Below are 19,584 nucleotides of genomic sequence, written 5' to 3' on the forward strand. Positions count from 1 at the left end.
AGTGTAGTGACAGTGTCTACAGAGTGAGACACCCAGTGTAGTGACAGTGTATAGAGATACCCAGTGTAGTGCCAGTGTATAGAGATACCCGGTGTAGTGAGTGTATAGAGTGAGACACCCAGTGTAGTGACAGTGTATACAGCGTGAGATATCCAGTGTAGTGACAGTGTATACAGAGTGAGACACCCAGTGTAATGTGAGTGTTTACAGAGTAAGGCAAGCAGTGTAGTGACCGGGTAGACAGAGATCGGTGAAAGCTCTAGTGACAAGGTACACTGACACTGAGTCAGGCTCCCAGTGGAGTAACAATGAGGGCAGAGTGGTGATTCGACTGTTAATACACCCTGCAGAAAGCTAAATTGACAATGTACACTGTTTCAATCAGGTCAAGCTGTACTTACGTGGGTTCCCTTTTCACCAGCAGGGCCTGGAGGTCCCTGAGGTCCAGGTCGGCCGGGGAGACCAATCGGCCCCGCTGGCCCAGCCTGTCCGCGGTCACCTGGAGAACCCTGTGATAAACAAAAGCAAGGTTAAAGATTAAAACCATGCAACACTGTCAATAATCCCAGATTCTACAGGCTCAATTATGAGAAGTATTGAAGGGATTTCAACTTTCTGATAACTGATTGCTGAGGCTGGGTTCAGGAGGGATTGTGAGGTACAGGTGATTCAGGGTGAGCAGGGACAGGGAAGTGAAGCTGAGAATCCATCCACCACTCTATTTGTTAACCGGAGAAGGAAGAATCCATTTCATGACAGGATGCCCTTGTTTTGACGTCGCCTCTATTCTTGTACATCTGGTGCCAATGCTGAGCTTCTGGAAGGTACAGAACAGGCTCCTCAACTCACCTTCCTCAACCTAACAGGCTGCCCTTTACTGTGGGAGGCTGCAGGCCTCAATTGCTTTCCATGTGCATGGATCAATCTTTTGTTACTCGAAAGAAACTCGGGAAGTGGCGAGCTTCCTAAGAAACAGGATAAATCTCTTCACATCGATCTCCAAACTTCCTTATTGAAGTCTTCCTGCTTGATATTGGGGTAAAAATCCCACTTGCACATGGTTGAGGTGCAGGCTGTCAACAGGATTGACTACTGGCAACACACACACTCACACTCACACAGACACACACACACACACACTCACTCACTCACTCACTCACACACACACTCACTCACTCACACACACACACACACACACACACACACACACACACACACACACACACACACACACACACACACACACACACTCACTCACTCACTCACTCACTCACTCACACACACACTCACTCACTCACACACACACACACACACACACACACACACTCACACTCACACAGACACACACACACACACACACACACACACACACACACACTCACTCACACACACACACTCACACACACACACACACACACACTCACACACACACACTCACACACACTCACTCACACACACACACACACACACACACACACACTCACACACACACACACACACACACACACACACACTCACTCACTCACTCTGCAATCACCTTTCCAAGTGAATTCAGATTCAAACACCCACTCAGGTGTTTCTGATACACTGTAGAAACCGAGGTTTCAGCTCATCAGTAAGCAGTGAGGAACGCTTATTTTGACAACTATTTCAGAATTAGACCCTGCCTTGGCAAAGTCACCCATCTTTCAGGACTGGTCTGGAGATCTGGATTCTTGAGGACTTTTTTTTGGCAAAGCAAATGTTTTTAGATTGAAAAATGGGATAGATGTGGCAAATTAGATGCTGTTTGATTAGGTTTGGTGATCAAATGCAGAAGATGTCACGAGATTGGCATCAGGCAAAAATCAGAGTTGGCATCCCTCTGGGCATTGGATCTTTATTTTCACTGAGTTACCTCTCACTTACCAGAGGGCCCGGGGGGCCAGGAGGTCCTTCGCTGCCCTTCAAACCGATCTGACCCTGTCGACAGACGAGAAGTAACAATCAGTATCTGAATGCACCAAATGCATAGTCTACCTTTTGTCTTGGGTACTGAGAAGGATTGAGGAACCTGCTCTGATTTAATGCAGAGCAACACACCCTGAAGAAGGGTTTTGGCCTGAAATGTTGATGCTTTATTTCCCTCCACAGATGCTGCCTGACCTGCTGAGTCCCTCCAGCAATTTGTGTGTTGCCCTGGATCTCTGGTGTCTGCAGAAACTCTTGTGCTCTGACTTAGTCAGTTCTGCTCCCATGGTAGCCACAGGAGGCTTGCCCAGACCTTTGACATTAGGCAATATTTGTTTTGGTCCACATAACTGCCAAGCCATGTCTAGGAGTCATTGGCTGGGAAATGTGTCTTTGTGCATAGAAGCACGGTTTCTGATGCAGTTCCTGAGGAGATGCCATAGCTCCCAGGAGCTTTACCAGTAAGATCAGCCCCCAAAACTCAATGAGGGGTTATTTTATACAACACAGGACAATGCCCGGTCAGGGATATAATTAGAAAGACAGTCAGCTGATTGGATCTGCAATGGCTCTTTACAAGAGTAATCCCATCAGCCTCAGTATCCATCTAATTTCCTTTTGAAAGAATCTATTGAATCTGTTTCTGCCACCCATCACTGGGTGACAAAAACATTTTCTTAAGTTCCCTGATTCTCTTATCAAGTACCTATAACCTGTTGTTGATTGGTTCTTGACCCATCAATGAAAACACTTTCCTTTCTTCAAAGAGAGCTTTCCACATCATCTGCACTTCTTGTCTGGTCCCATTGGCTCACTGCTGACAGGCTGTCTCTCGCAACAGTCCCTAATCCACTGCCTTTTCCCAAAAGCCTCAAACTGTTTTTCAAATTTCCTTCGTTTCCCTTTTAAACATTATTTTACTCCTCCCCATTGTTTCTGGCATAGTACGCCTAGCTGTCAGTTGTGTATTTTAAATCAACTGATTGGCCAGCGCAGATGGAGGTTTCCTCCGTATCTGATCTGTGCTGCATCTGCCTGGGGAATGGAGGATACGAGAATTATGCAGTCACAATTGCTGGCACTGACCCCGGTAGATGAATTATACAAAATCTTGAAATCTCACTGTTGAATCTCAGCTTCAAAACATCTCTCAGGAATGCACAACGGTTAGAGTGGAACTGAGAACAAGTTCGACCAGTGAAGGAAGGTGTGTGTACTTACGGTGGGTCCAGGGAGTCCTCGCTCACCGGTGAATCCTCGAAGACCTGGTGGACCATCCTTCCCAACAGGTCCTGCTGGACCAGGGTCACCCTGAACACCAAACAGAGCAAAGAGTATCAGATACTGGCAACGCCCAAGCCAGCAGGTAATTAATGTTGAATAGAAGAACCTAGGTACTGAAAATCTAAATCTAACGATCTTCCTTCCACCTTTCCCTCATGACTCAGTCTGCAGCATGCCTGCCCCAGGTCGAAATGTTATGGGTTTCCAGGGCAATCCGGGGTTTGAGGAAGAGTACTGAAAGAGTCCTGAGACAGTCCATGTGTGTTTGTGAGAGAGAGAGAAAGAGAGTGTGTCAGAGAGAGATTAGGCTCTGATTAAAGTGGAGGATTTCTGGGCGGTGCAGCTCGAACAGCCGGAAGGGAATATTCCGCGCAGTTTGTCAATAAGTATATAAATAAACACTTGACAGACTGCACTGAGGGAATTCTACATTGTTGAGGGAACTGCACTGAGGGAATTCTGCATTGTTGAGAGGACTCCACTGAGGGAATTTTGCATTGTTGAGAGGACAACTGAGGGAATTCTACATTGTTGAGGGGACTCCACTGAGGAAATTCTACATTGTTGAGGGGACTGCACTGAGGGAATTCTACATTGTTGAGGGTACTGCACTGAGGGAATTCTGCATTGTTGAGAGGACTCCACTGAGGGAATTCTGCATTGTTGAGAGGACTCCACTGAGGGAATTTTGCATTGTTGAGGGGACAACTGAGGGAATTCTGCATTGTTGAGGGGACAACTGAGGGAATTCTGCATTGTTGAGGGGACTCCACTGAGGGAATTCTGCATTGTTGAGAGGACTCCACTGAGGGAATTCTACATTGTTGAGGGGACAACTGAGGGAATTCTACATTGTTGAGGGGACTCTACTGAGGGAATTCTGCATTGTTGAGAGGACTCCACTGAGGGAATTCTGCATTGTTGAGAGGACTCCACTGAGGGAATTCTGCATTGTTGAGGGGACAACTGAGGGAATTCTACATTGTTGAGGGGACAACTGAGGGAATTCTACATTGTTGAGAGGACTCCACTGAGGGAATTCTGCATTGTTGAGAGGACTCCACTGAGGGAATTCTGCATTGTTGAGGGGACTGCACTGAGGGAATTCTGCATTGTTGAGGGGACAACTGAGGGAATTCTGCATTGTTGAGGGGACAACTGAGGGAATTCTACATTGTTGAGGGGACTCCACTGAGGGAATTCTGCATTGTTGAGAGGACTCTACTGAGGGAATTCTGCATTGTTGAGAGGACTCCCCTGAGGGAATTCTGCATTGTTGAGAGGACTCCACTGAGGGAATTCTGCATTGTTGAGGGGACAACTGAGGGAATTCTGCATTGTTGAGAGGACTCCACTGAGGGACTGTTACAGAGTTACAGGAACTACACTGAGGGAGTGCTGTACTGTGAGAGGGGCAGACACTACAGGGGTTGTAGATCTAAAGCAGTCAAATAAATTATATTTAAAATATTTATGGTAGAACAAGTCAGAATTTTCTTCGATTTATAAAGTTATGGATTTTACTTCTGGGTTAAGGGAGGAGGCAGAGATATCAAAATTCGGCAATAGATTAAATCTGAACGTATAGGATGAGGCTGAAGGCTTATGGGAACAGATCACCAAATCCACATAAAAACTACTTACTGATGCAAATACAATAGATCTAACTAACAAGATTGTTAGGTGGTCTGAAGGCCCTGGTTCTCTTGTCATTCTCTAGACTCGTAGCCTTTGCTTTATCCTCACTATCGGCTGAAGATCGGTGTGAACGAGGAACCTGAGGTGACTTGCTACCTCAGGCTAATCGTGGCTGCAAATGCTTCAGACTCGTCTTTGGCACTCCCATGATGAGCACCACCTTCTCTGAAGGCGGAGATGTGTTTGGAGCTTTCTCCACCTACTAGCGAGCCAATTGTCCCATCACTATTCCTGAGAGGCAGTGGTAGGACTGCCGACCTTGGATCTGGTCTGTTGGTTAGAAGGTTGCTACACTCCACCTATCGGAGCAGCTCACATGTATAAGCCTGCAGTCTGCCTTCACTTCACTGGAATCTCACTTCTAGAATTCCCATTGCTGCTCCTAACATGTCCTTGTGTAGTGCTGATGGAAACCCAGGGTAGAAGCAATTAAAATAGCTGGAAAATAAGGTAATCTAGGAGCACTGTGGGAATGAAAGTCATCTCTGAGATGGGAAGGGGAGAGACCATGGTGAAATCTGGATGAAGGGAATTTTATACTGTCATCTAAGCCCTCTATTCCTCTCTCACTCTTTGCCTCTCCCGCCCGCCACAGACTTCATCTTTCAACCAGACCCACTAAAGCATTCAGGACTCAAGACTGAGTTCAATAATAAAACAGTGACAATTCAACGATAAATCATCAGACAATTGTTCTGTTTTACAATACCACAAGACTGTTGTTCTGCTTCTCACCTTCCACACTGCCTTGCACCATTATCACTTCCCATGTAATCTCTCTAGCCTTCCACCCCATCACAGAATTGCTCTGTACTTTCCAGCTCATCTCTTCCTCTGCGTCCCAGAACCTGCTTTAATCCTGTTTACAGTTCCAGTGATCTGAATACGTTACCTGTTTCCCTGTCCCTGTTTGAGGTTTCCTAGCATTTTGCCTTTCATTACGAGATGTCAACCATTGCTGTGTGATTGTCACCTCACTGCAGGAAGGATGCGGATGCTATAAAGATCGAGTGCAGAGGAGATTTACAAGGATGTTGCCTGGATTGGGGAGCATGCCTTATGAGAATAGGTTGAGTGAACTTGGCCTTTTCTCCTTGGAGCGACAGAGGATGAGAGGTGACCTGATAGAGGTGTGTAAGATGATGAGAGGCATTGATCGTGTGGATAGTCAGAGGTTTTTTTCCAGGGCTGAAATGGCTAACACAAGGAGGCATATTTTTAAGGTGCTTGGAAGTAGGTATAAGGGGAATGTCCGGGTATGTTTTTCACAGAGTGGTGGGTGCGTGGAATGCACTGCCAGTGACAGTGGTAGAGGGGGATACAATAGGGTCTTTTAAGAGACTCTTAGATAGGGACATAGCGATTAGAAAAATAGGGGGCTATGCAGTAGGGAAATTCTAGGCAGTTTCTAGAGTAGGTTACATTCCAAAAGGGCCTGTAATGTACTGCAGATTTCTACGTTTCTATGAATGGAAAGGTACCTTCCTACGGGAAAGATATCGATAAGCTTGAAAGTGTACAGAGAAAATTTATAGGAACGTTGCAAGGAGTTAAGGACCTAAGTTATAGGGAAAGGATGAATTGGTTAGGACTCTATTCACTCAGAGTGCAGGAGAATGAGGGAGAACTTATGCAAAATTTTGAGGGGTACAGATAGGGTGAATGCTTGCTTGCATGCCTTTTTGCCTCAGTTGGCTGAGAGTACAACAAGAGGTCATAGGTTTAGGGTGAAAACTGAAATATTTAAGAGGAATCTGAGGGTAAGCTTCTTCGTTCAGAGGGCAGCACAAGTGTGGAATGAGCTGGAGGCGGGTTTAATTTAAGTGGGACTTGGATGAGAGGGCATGGAGCCCTATGGTCCAGGTGGAGGTCAATGTGACTCGGTAGGAGACCAGGTCAATAACGGCCAAATAGTGTGTTTCTGTGCTGTAGTACTCTGGGACTCTAAAATATTTGATAATATTCTGCCGGCTATCTACGAGTTTGATGACTGATTGCAATTGATATGTCCTCCATGAACTCTGGTCAGGCCTCAAGCACTCACCTTTGCACCTTCTTTCCCAGCATGCCCGGGCAAACCTTGTTCTCCAGGTGGTCCAGGTGGACCTGGGTGGCCACGTTCCCCCAGGGGACCAGTCTCTCCTGTAGGGCCCTGACAAGAGGTAAAGCACCTGCTGTTAAAAGCAATAGCAACATTGTACCTGTGATACCACCCTCAGATCCTCCACAACCCATGCTCATTTCTAAACCTCCCACCCATCTGTATCACATTTCCCAACCCTTCCACACCTTCACTTCAAAACCTCCTCTCTCAATGCACCCCCTCCAAATCTCCCGCCCCTTCTGAACCCCTCCAAAGTGGCAATCTTCCACACCCGATGCCAAACTTCCAAATGCTTTCACATTCAAATGAACATCACCCTCCCAAACTTCCTGATCCCCTCTGCTAATTTTCCACCCCCCCAACACCAAGTAGCTAGCTTTCAAACCCACATGCTGATCTTCCAAATCTTCCAACAGTTTGTACTGCCTTACACATCCCATCCTCAGTACCTACTTCCCAAAACCTCCACATCCTGTGATAACTGAGGGTCCCATGGCCCATTTCCATTCCGTTCCCTACTCTGCACCTTGTTTTCCAGGTAAGCGACTATCAGAGATGATTCGATACTGCTCAGGCTATAAAAATCCCTGTTTTGTTCATCCAAAACAGCATAAATAAAATGCTGGTGGAACTGTGCGAGTAAGGCAGCATCCATAGAGGGTTATACACAGCCTACAAAGGACTTCGACTGTTAATTTCCTTACACAGATACAGCCTGACTTGCCGAGTTCCTCCAATATTTTGAGAATGTTGCTCAAGATTTTCAGCATCTGCAGAATCTCTGGTGCCTGATAGTCCAAACATGTCTATTTATTTAAAACTTGCCCTGAAATTGATTTCAATAGTTAGAAATGAATGATGATGCTTTAAGTTTGTCTCGACCGAAGAGACACAATTTTAACTTGATGTTTAAACCATCAGTTTAAATACTTAATGAACTGAACAGAAAACAAATTACAGGGTAAGTGTACACGTTCGGCTGTAATCCAAACCAGAAGAGAGAAGAACAAAAACAGAAAGTGAGTCAAGCAATATGTATGGAAGCAAATGTGTACATCAACAAATCATATTGAATCCAAAGTGAAGACATCTTTTACTTTCATAGGCACTACTTGACCTGCTGAGTTCTTCCAACATCTTGCATTTGTTCTAGATTCCAGCATCTGCAGTCTCCTCTGCCTTGATACAGAAGAGAGAAGGGTGACATGACCTTACAACACACACAAAATGCTGGAGGAGCTCAGCAGGCCAGGCAGCATTTTGTGTGTGTTGCTCGGATTTCCAGTATCTGCAGACTTTCTCTTGGTGACATGGCCTCCCTGCTTTTTTCTGTCTGGCAATCACTGGGACTTGGTGTAGAAGTTACTAAAAGTATCCCACAGCAAAATCCACCCTGCATTCCGAAGATGAACTTATATCTTTATTACCGCTCACTGAGTATTCAGTTTCCTACTGCACACTTATTCTGGAGGGTGAAGTTCGAATGGGTCGGTGCTCACCTGAGGACCAACAACACCAGGAGGACCAGGCGGACCTGTCTTGCCTTGGAAACCCTGCGGAGAAAACGGAAACACAACAAGTCTGTAACTGACAATAATAACTCAGCAAAACTATAATGAGGAGGGGCGCCAATGAACTGGGTGAGGAATGCTTGCTCCGCAGGAAGTCACGGGGAAAAGGTGAGACAGCAGGCCACCCTGTACATAGCCCAGGCTCCTCAAAGGTCCGGGGCTGCTTGTGTACACAAACCCCAGAGACTCCTGCCTCACAGTCAATGCAGTCAACTGGAGTACAGAGGCCTGTCCATGTTTTATCGCGGGGTCATGAAGAAGAAGGTGTTCTAAACAAAAGCTACATGGCAATGGGTAGTGGCAGTTCAGGATAGTCAGTGCAAAATTTGCTAGTGGATCGGCTCAAGGCATCCTGAGCTACAGAATGGATCATGCCTTTACGCTCTGCAATGGTGGAATTTTCAAAAAGAAAGTTGGGTTTTGATCTGACATGCAGGAGGGTGGAGGGGAAGGAAGAATTTGGGTATCTATTGGGAGTGTGAGAAAGAATCTGGATCCTGAAGATGGAGAGTGCCAATGGTGGGAGGTGGTGACAGTGGCGGCAGGATAGGTAGAGGACTGGAGACTGGTTGGGAGAGAGAGGGCGAATATCAACGCGTGGGAGTGGAGGGTAAGGTCATAAATGGCACCAAGTACAAGGGTAATGGCATCAATTTCTTAGTCGATATCTGAAGCAAGATTCCGGCTCAAGGAGCATGACTTGTTACCTGCTTAGAGATAACACAAGGCAGGTCTCACAGGCATTATGAAAGAGGAGCTGGAATGGAAATCACAAACCTCAGGGAACTAATAACAATTTCATGATTTCTCTTCGATTTTTTTTTGTGTTGAATCTAAACCAAGTAACTTAGAAAAGTGTTTGCGCCACACACCCACTTTCTTAGCCAGAATTCTAAAGGAATGCAATATCTAAATCTTTAATCAATTGCATACAGCAGAATACAACAGGAGACACTGCAGCTGAAAGTAACAAATCAGCTAAATGCAACTAAAGAAAAGAAAAATGGAACAAACAACTCCAAATATCACAACTCCATTCAACACAATTCAGTCCAATCAACAGTGGACAAATTAACAAAAAAAAACCCTACCAACACATCAAAACTAAAACTCAGCACAACATAACTAGTTCCAACCAGATACAAAACAATACTGCATAAACCAAACTCAGTGCAACACCACTCATAACTCAACACCTTACAATATTGGATCAGACCCCAATCAATCCACACAACCCAGATGTGCTCAACCCAGAATAATACAGCTCGGCCAAACTGTACCAAACACAGGCCATTTCATCATGCCTTCAAACTTAACTCCAACTTGTCCCCAACACCCAACTCGAGCTCAACTTGCCTTCAACTCAACACGTGACCAAATCCAACTCTAACTCAGTGCGTGTCCAACACAACCCATCTCCAAGCCCAGCTCCAGCTCAACCATCTCCATGTCCACCTCCAGCTCAGTCCATCTGCATGTCCAACCCCAGCTCAGTCCATCTGCATGTCCAACCCCAGCTCAGTCCATCTGCATGTCCAACCCCAGCTCAGTCCATCTGCATGTCCAACCCCAGCTCAGTCCATCTGCATGTCCAACCCCAGCTCAGTCCATCTGCATGTCCAACCCCAGCTCAGTCCATCTGCATGTCCAACCCCAGCTCAGTCCATCTGCATGTCCAACCCCAGCTCAGTCCATCTGCATGTCCAACCCCAGCTCAGTCCATCTGCATGTCCACCTCCAGCTCAGTCCATCTGCATGTCCACCCCCAGCTCAGTCCATCTGCATCTCCAACCCCAGCTCAGTCCATCTGCATCTCCAACCCCAGCTCAGTCCATCTGCATCTCCAACCCCAGCTCAGTCCATCTGCATCTCCAACCCCAGCTCAGTCCATCTGCATGTCCAGCCCCAGCTCAGTCCATCTGCATGTCCAACCCCAGCTCAGTCCATCTCCATGTCCACCTCCAGCTCAGTCCATCTGCATGTCCAGCCCCAGCTCAGTCCATCTGCATGTCCACCTCCAGCTCAGTCCATCTGCATGTCCACCTCCAGCTCAGTCCATCTGCATGTCCAGCCCCAGCTCAGTCCATCTGCATGTCCAGCCCCAGCTCAGTCCATCCGCATGTCCACCTCCAGCACAGTCCATCTGCATCTCCAACCCCAGCTCAGTCTATCTGCATCTCCAACCCCAGCTCAGTCCATCTGCATGTCCACCCCCAGCTCAGTCCATCTGCATCTCCAACCCCAGCTCAGTCCATCTGCATCTCCACTCCCAGCTCAGTCCATCTGCATGTCCACCTCCAGCTCAGTCCATCTGCATCTCCACTCCCAGCTCAGTCCATCTGCATCTCCAATCCCAGCTCAGTCCATCTGCACGTCCACCACCAGCTCAGTCCATCTGCACATCCAACCCCAGCTCAGTCCATCTGCACGTCCAACCCCAGCTCAGTCCATCTGCACGTCCACCCCCAGCTCAGTCCATCTGCACGTCCACCCCCAGCTCAGTCCATCTGCATGTCCAACCCCAGCTCAGTCCATCTGCATGTCCACCCCCAGCTCAGTCCATCTGCATGTCCAATCCCAGCTCAGTCCATCTGCATCTCCAACCCCAGCTCAGTCCATCTGCATGCCCACCCCAGCTCAGTCCATCTGCATGTTCAACCCCAGCTCAGTCCATCTGCATGTCCAACCCCAGCTCAGTCCATCCGCATGTCCAACCCCAGCTCAGTCCATCCGTATGTCCAACCCCAGCTCAGTCCATCTGCACGTCCAACCCCAGCTCAGTCCATCCGCATCTCCAACCCCAGCTCAGTCCATCCGCATGTCCAACCCCAGCTGTCCATCCGCATGTCCAACCCCAGCTCAGTCCATCTGCACGTCCAACCCCAGCTCAGTCCATCCGCATGTCCAACCCCAGCTCAGTCCATCTGCATGTCCACCTCCAGCTCAGTCCATCTGCACGTCCACCACCAGCTCAGTCCATCTGCACGTCCAACCCCAGCTCAGTCCATCCGCATGTCCAACCCCAGCTCAGTCCATCCGCATGTCCAACCCCAGCTCAGTCCATCCGCATGTCCAACCCCAGCTCAGTCCATCCGCGTCCAACCCCAGCTCAGTCCATCTGCATGTCAACTCCAATTCATATTATCTCCAAAACCAACTCAATGCACCTCCAAAACCAATTTACCACAATCCAGATGGGTTTGATAATGGTTCAGATGTCACACATCTCTTGTATGAATCCCTTGTATTGTCAGTTTGGGTGCTCACCAGCTTTGTATGACAGTAAATGAATTTTGTACAATTAACTGGTCAGAAATCCAGGCTACGCCACCAGTTCCTGAGTGTTAACAGTCTCTATCTTTCAGAGTCCGTCTGAGCCCTACACATCTGTGTTATGCCAAACATCTTCACAAAACCTTTTAATTACAAGAGAGGAGATGGACCACTATAACTGGAATCCTCAGAGCTAGGGAAGGGAGCAGAACATACCACAGTGTCTCCGTGAGGACTGATACTTACAGTTTCCCCTCGCTGCCCAGGGTGTCCAGGCAAACCATCTTTCCCAGCTGGGCCCTAGGAAGCAATTGGAGATAAACACAGTTATCAGTTTATAAAATCTGATGACGTAATTAATTATTGGAGTAAAATAAAAGTGGATGCGGAGAAGGAATTCAGTCAGTTCAACCCACTGTCAATAATTGCCCTACCAACCACTAGATAATAGGCATTGCAAGAGTCCTGAAACTCTCCTTTTGGAATGGCTGTAAAAATAAGAACTTATGTCATTCCGCCTTTGAAAAACTGCACAATCAAACTATTGCTACAGGGAATTTGGGAGGATTTTTGACTGCAAGTTCAGGACTTGAAATCAGCTTGGACTGATGGGATGATCCATTCATGGAGTAAAAGAGAACAAGCTTGCTTTCAAAGGCATGGGGAAGGACATGGAACAACACTGTATTCACATAGCAAGATTGAGCTCCAGTGCAGAAGTGAAGCATGAAACTAGCTCGTATTGAGGAACTTTACTGCACATCTAACCACGTGCTATAGTTACACTAGGAGTACTTGGTCGGACAGAGCAGAGGGTTTTCCTTTACATCTTAATCTGTGCTATATTTGCCCTGTGTACATTTAATGTGATAATTTCCTTTTCATTATCAACACTCCCCTTTGAAAATCATTGAATCTTTATTGTTTGAGAACATGGCACCTCAGCTTCTGGGTCCCACGGTCTGACATACTTTCTCAATCATCAGCAGCGGAAAACCACAAGGAGACATGCATTACTGTCAACTTATCAACGAGGAATGCAACACAGTTCTGCGCCTACTCACAGGGGGTCCTTTAGGTCCCGCAAACCCCATTGGTCCCTGAGGCCCAGGTGGTCCCTGGAATGTGAAATTGAAGAGAAAATAAACATTTTGTGTAGTACATTTAACAACTTCAGAAGTACCCAAAGCTTTTACCATTAATTAAATACTTGTTCAGAGTTGTATGTGGTCATACTGTAAGGTAGAAAACATGGTGCATGATGTTTATACATCAGACCCACACAAATGGCCAATGGTTTTTGCGATATTTTTTGGAGGATACCTGCCCAGGCCACTGGAGCAGAACACGTTGCCTTCTTTGGCATGGTGCCAAGGATCTCCTTCGCTGATCCAGGAGCGGAGATGAATCTTCATTCGAGGAGGAGCAGAAGCATTGGTAGTTAAGCTGTGACTTTAAACACTTTGTAGGTGACAGACCGGATCACTGAGATGCTGACAGCAGCGACGCTTGTGTTGGAGGTAGGTGATGGCTTGTCAGCCCTGGAAATGTTGTTTGGGGGTGGGGGGAAGAGATGCAAACCTCAGAACACCTTGCCGCCACCATGACAGATTGGTACTGGTTTTGTGACACAGAGCTTCCTACATGCCCTGCAGGTGTCCGTAGAGGACGGTGGTGTGCTGGCAAGAACACAACTGCACAGGTCTGCTCAGAGCAGAACAAAAGGAAAAGAAGATGGAGTGAGACAATCTCTAACACATGGTGTGAGGCACAGCAAGGATCACCTTACTTTATAGAGAGCCTTGCGCCTCATGGATTGGATTACTTTAGAATCGATCAGCATGGAGATCAATCCAGTCTAAGGAGGACAATGGCGCTAACGGCGACTCCTTTGCTTGCATCTTTGGAAACAGCTCTATTTCCATCTTTAATATCTTTATGTTTCCCTTTCAGGGTTCTTTTGACCTGGAGTTACACGCTGACTACGGTTCTTCGTGTACAAAGAAACCCCGCTCTCGGGGTTTCACAACTCAGCTCGCCTTCAGAGAACCGAGATTTCGTGGCTCTGGAGACGGGTGGATCGAAGGTCGGTGTCACGGCAGGAGACGTGTCGTCGGGGGAGACAGAAGATCTACGGCTGTGTGCCCAGAGACCCGAGATCTTTGGGCATAGAGCTCAGAAGGAGTGACGCAACAGACTTTTAACATTGTGTTAGGGAAAGAGAGAGCCCATGGTATGTCAAATACTGGGTGAACGAGTAGTCTTCGGGTAACTGCAAGTCTGTGTCTTTGCTGTTACTTTGTTCACACTTGAGTTCTCGGTGGCGGAGGCCGATGCTTTTTTTTTGCCGGTGAGGGGAGGGGGTTTGTTGCTTGCTGCTGCTTACGTGTGGGAGGGGGGAGGATCCAGATATACTGGGGGGATTAACCTACATTGGGTTCATTTTTGCAACTTTCTTTTCCAAATAAGAACTGTTTGTGTCAGCAACCAACATCTCAATACTTGAGATACCTATGAGCCAATTATTCCCCAAACATTTTTGTATGTTATTCCTCAAACATGCAGATCTAAGTGGAAGCTGCATCCAGTTCACATATGAGAAAGAAAGACCATTTGAAGCTAACTTTCTCAGACTCGTTTCACTGTCCCTGTCCCTTAACGAAGTTTCCGAAGAAACACTAAGTGGACACCACACAGCCTGATGAGGAACAGGGTTGAAGACTGGACACTAGCACTGCTCTGCATCAGCTCAGTGCACAGAAAGAATCCGAAACAAGAGAAGGGATCGTGGTTAATGGAGATCCTTACCCTCTCTCCAGAAGGACCAGGTGGGCCATCACTACCTGAGCTACCCTGCAATTAGAGATAGAGAAATTAGGTGAAGAAAGTCAGGTTATATTTATAATAACAGCAAATGTCTCTGCAAATATCTTCAAACAATAGGAATTTCAGAAGCTATTCTGATTTTTCTTTGCAGTTTCTCCATCAGATATCCAACTCCAGACCCCATTTTCCACATTTCAGCATTGGAAAGCGATTTACAGAAGAAGTCTCGACACTTTGACCACACTGGTAGTTAAATAGGCTGATTAGTTTCCCCTCCTGGCTGAATGGAGCGCATTGAACAATTCAACAGCTACAGTGGTAATTAAACTTGAACTTGATCTAAATCCTCAGTTACAATGATCCACAGGATAAAGTTGGTCATTACGGTCAGGACTTTTAGAAGAGGGAAGAGTTACTATGGTCCACAGGATTAAGTTGGTCATTATGGGCAGGACTTTTAGAAGAGTTAGGAGATGAAGAAAAGGCTGTAAATGGGAGTGATACTTCAGGAGAGATAAAGGATGGTCAGAGGGGGTTAAAGTGGGAAGAAGAGTGAGGGGCAAGATTTTTGAGAGGGGAAGTGACATTGGAATGAGGCAGCGGATTGCCAAGATGACGGCCATAAGGGAGACTTTTGGATGGAGGGCAGGGACATAATGGCAGAAAGAGGACACGCAGTAGTGAAGGGATGAAATCAAGAACCATAGAGATGAAAGAAGTAAACAACAATGCAGGGTGAGGGGGGCAGTCTGAAGGAGGAACAGACGGGACATTGGAGACGAGGATAAGTTTGTTCACCAATCAGTGGCCAACAGTGCCTGGACAGATGGGTAGCTGATGCACAAAGTTTTTCTGGGCAGTGGAAGCATTTATGATACTGACTGGAGAGTGCAGAGGGAGCTTTCCTCTGCATCTAAATGGTTTGTACCTATCCTGTAAGTGTTGGATAGGAACGGTACCAAGGAATCTTTATATCTATTGTCTTCCATGGCTGGTTTGGAAGGGTTTAATGGGATAATGTAGAAGGAGTTTTACCTGTGGAACTAATGCATTTGGTGGAGCAGTGTTGAGTGAGTTCCACTTTGTTTAATCCGTGCTGGACTTGCCTTGGTATGTTTGGTGGGACACTGATGGGTGAACTCTCATCCATGTTGCACTGCACCTGCCCTGGGGTTGTTTAGTGGAACACTGTTGAGTGAGCTTTACTCCACGTAACCCATGCTGCACCTACCCCGGAAGTGTTTAGTGGGGCAGTGTGAAGTGACCTCTACATCGGCCAACTCACAAAATGCTGGAGGAACTCAGCAGGTCAGGCAGCACCTAGGAGGGAAGTGAGCATTCGAGCTCTTGGGCCAGGACCCTTCATCAGGACTCCTGCCCCGAAACGCCGACTGCTCATTCCCCTCCGTAGATGCTGCCTGACCTGTTGAGTTCCTCCAGCATTTGTGTGGAGATACAGATTTCCATCGTTTGCAGAACCTTCTTCAGCTCACATGCTTCACTTGCTCTGGGTGTGCTTGGTGCTGACTGAGCACTGTGCTGTATAACCCATGCAGCACTTGTCCTTCGACAGCTTCACCTCATTCACTGACCTCACACCGAGGAGTGCAACAGTGACGTTAAACTCCAGTTACCTTCGGGCCGGCTTTCCCAGTGGATCCTCTTGGGCCACGTTCACCCCGGGGACCCTTTAATAATAAACAAGATATTAGAACAAACATTTGTACCAATGAGATCAACATCAAAAAAATTAAAACAAGTTTGTCAATCAGCAGCTGAGATGGAATCAGGGTGACAGTAATGAGTAAAATGGTTCATACCGTCGGGCCTCTCTGTCCTCTTGGACCTGATTTTCCTGGACTGCCCTAGAGGACGGAATTAAAAGAAAGGTGAACAGAGGAAGCAGTAAGATTACCAGTATCCACACAAGGTTCATGAACTCTCCATCCCTCCAGTGTTCACCCAGAGATATTTCTGCCAATCTCCTCTGGACTGGCTTTGTGTGAATACAGTCCCACAACAACAGGCTTGGCCTTTACTTGGCTAGTGAGGTAGCAAAGCAAGTCGCTTCAGGAAAATGAACACCAGTTATGCCGTTGATGACCACAGACTGGGAATGAATTTTGGAAGGAGATCTACAAAGTAGGCCAAATCACCTCGCCATTCAGCGCAAGTCAAAGAGAAGCCCATTCATTTTGCTTCATATCTTGAACCTACTGAAATAATTCAGTCATCCGCTCATTTCTCCTCTGACGAACCCATGTGGATGCCCTGAAGATCACGCTGGGAGAAGCAGGGTTCAAACCAATTTTCAGGTAAATATCCAGTTAAGGTCACATAGGTTCTGATATACTTAAACTTCTTCCTCTCTCTGTTCCCCACACCAACATCCACTCCAACCTCCAACTAAATTTGCAAGGTTCTTGAGTGTAAACTGATTATCTGAATTGGGCAGGGAAGCCTCCACCAAATGATGAGGTGTTGGTCAGCTCCTAGCAGTAACCATAATTTTAGCTTGTGACCTCAATGGGGAAATTTACCTGGAGAGCAAGGCACCTGTGTTGGGACAGCTCTCTTCGAGAAATAAATCTGTTCACAATGATTTGAGGGGCTCTGATATGGAAGATAAGGAGAAACTGTTGTTTATGGTAAGAGAATTGCTACCTGGAGGACATAGATTAAGAAAAAGACCCAAAGGGAGGAATCCATTTGTGCGATATACTTGTGTTCTGGAATACACCATCAAAAAGGGCAAAGAAAATAGTTCTAACAGAAGTTTATGGAGAGATCTATAGGGCGAGGAAAAGCTCAAAGATTGGAACTAAATGGATGTATCTTCTTTAGCAGCAACACACAAAATATTGGAGGGACTTGGTGGTCAGGCAGCATCTCTAGAGAGAAATTATCAACTAATGTTTTGGTTCAAGACACTGCATCAGGATAGTTAATGCAGTCCTGATGAAGGAATTCAGTCTGAACTGTCGATTGTTTATTTCCCTCCGTAGATGCTGTCTGACCTGCTAAGTTCTTCCAACATTTCACGTGTTCCTTCAGATTTCCAGCATCTACAGTTCTTTGGTAAGACCAGTGCAGTCATGTTGGATCAAACAGCCTCATTCTATTCTACAGCACTCTGACATTCCAGAAGGGGCAGAGGTTGAACAACCAGTAGCTAAGGGGCCCTAGATAAGTGGGCAATTTAAAATTTAAATCATCCCAGGGCAATCAAAGTTAGTTAAGACACACATAATGGACAATGTAAAGGGAGAGTTTTTACTCCGTGTCTGAATGATGCTGTGTTTATTCTGGGAGTGACTGGTATGACAGCATAAAAGAGACTACGGTCTGCGTCTATCCCGTTCTATAACTAGCTTGAGAACCGAAGGGAACAGTGCAGCATGAAACTTACTCTATATCTAACCAGAATGGAGCAAGAACCAATCTGCTGGAGGAGCTCAGCAGGTTGAGCAGCATTTTGTAGGGGCAAAGGGATTATTGAGGTTTTAATCCATAACATTGACAATTCCTTCTCCCCACAGATGCCACTCAATCTGCTGAGTTCCTCCAGCAGATCATTTGTTGCTCCAAGTTCCAGTGTCTGTAGTCTCATGTGTGTCCTCCCTAACCAGGCTGGAACGGGCATTGAGGGTGTGGAGGGAACCCCAGAGATGGACTCAATCCTCACTGAAATGGGCCCTTTGACTCACCACGTCCTTAATACCCTTTGCCCATCTACACTTATCCCTTGTCAACAATTTTAAAGAAGCAACTAGCTATCCTGGACTTCGTAATTTCAATTATGACAGTGACTGGGTAAGAGAGAAGTGGGTCACACAAAGACTGAAACAGTTCTCTATGTCATGCACTTCCACAATGCTGTTCCTAGCAACACACAGCCTGGGATTTAGAGACCATCGTTGTTGAAAGAAGATGTTCAAGTGGATCTGGGTTTTTCTTTCCCTGATTTATTCTCCTGTGAAGCACTGCAGAATGCTTTACCAGGTCATTGATAGACAAGTGGTTTCATTCTACTCTACATCCCACGATACTCTTGTCTCACAAAAAGGATTCGGTTCTTCACTGACATCCACCCCATCCACCCTTCCCACGGCATAATGGTTGATTTTCCTCCTCTGGTGAAGGAGTACTTCCTGACAAGGTCCCTGTTGAACCTGTACTGCACGCTCAGCAAGGCCAATTCATTCAGAAGCTCAGCACTCGCAAATGAAGATATCAATCATCTTGCAGCCTAATTTCGGTTTCATAACGCCTCCAAAACATTGACTTTTGACATCAACCAACACTCCTTAAATCATTGAGCAAAGGGACCTCAGAACAACATGATCCCATTCCCATAGCAACATATCTGTCGATGACCTCCTCTACTGCCACAACCTCCTCTAAGGCCAAACTCAGGTTGGAGGAGCAACACACTCACATTCTCTCTGGGTAACCTCCAAACTGATGACATGAAAATTGATTTTGCTAACTTCCATTAATGACTCCCCTCTGCTTCTACCCTCCCCACCCATTCTGGTTAACCTCTCACTCCTCCTCCTACTCTGCCCTCATAACCTGCCCATCACCTCCCTGTGGTTTCCTTCCTCTTTTATTCCATGGTCCACTGTCTGCTCCAATTAGCTTCCTCTTTCTTCAGCTGTTTACCTCTTTGACCTATTACCTCCCAGCTTCTTACATCATCCCACCCCCATCCACCCACTTTACCCCTCACATGATCTCACCTATCACCTGCCAGTTTGTACTCCTCCCCCTCCACCCGACTCCTTATTCTGGCTTCTGTCCCCTTCCTTTCCAGTCCTGATGAAGGGTCATGGCCCAAAACATTGACTTTTTATTCTTCTCCATACATGCTGCTTG

At 46.6% G+C, this 19,584-nt stretch overlaps 1 protein-coding gene across 3 annotated transcripts in view; it reads right to left on the minus strand.

Moving 5' to 3' along the window:
* The window catches only part of col5a1 (procollagen, type V, alpha 1), a 352,300-nt gene that overhangs the window by 51,746 nt on the left and 280,970 nt on the right, over positions 1-19,584 (minus strand). For all 3 annotated transcript variants that reach the window (XM_059994251.1, XM_059994250.1, XM_059994249.1), the window contains 10 exons: positions 16,527-16,571; positions 16,341-16,394; positions 14,689-14,733; positions 12,945-12,998; positions 12,127-12,180; positions 8,536-8,589; positions 6,977-7,084; positions 3,172-3,261; positions 1,909-1,962; positions 402-509 (listed from right to left, as the gene is read on the minus strand). In XM_059994251.1, the coding sequence (XP_059850234.1) occupies positions 402-509; positions 1,909-1,962; positions 3,172-3,261; positions 6,977-7,084; positions 8,536-8,589; positions 12,127-12,180; positions 12,945-12,998; positions 14,689-14,733; positions 16,341-16,394; positions 16,527-16,571 (666 nt within the window). The remainder of the gene's footprint in view (positions 1-401; positions 510-1,908; positions 1,963-3,171; positions 3,262-6,976; positions 7,085-8,535; positions 8,590-12,126; positions 12,181-12,944; positions 12,999-14,688; positions 14,734-16,340; positions 16,395-16,526; positions 16,572-19,584) is intronic.

This window comes from Hypanus sabinus, chromosome 18, assembly GCF_030144855.1.
Source record: "Hypanus sabinus isolate sHypSab1 chromosome 18, sHypSab1.hap1, whole genome shotgun sequence".
NCBI classification, from domain to species: domain Eukaryota; kingdom Metazoa; phylum Chordata; class Chondrichthyes; order Myliobatiformes; family Dasyatidae; genus Hypanus; species Hypanus sabinus.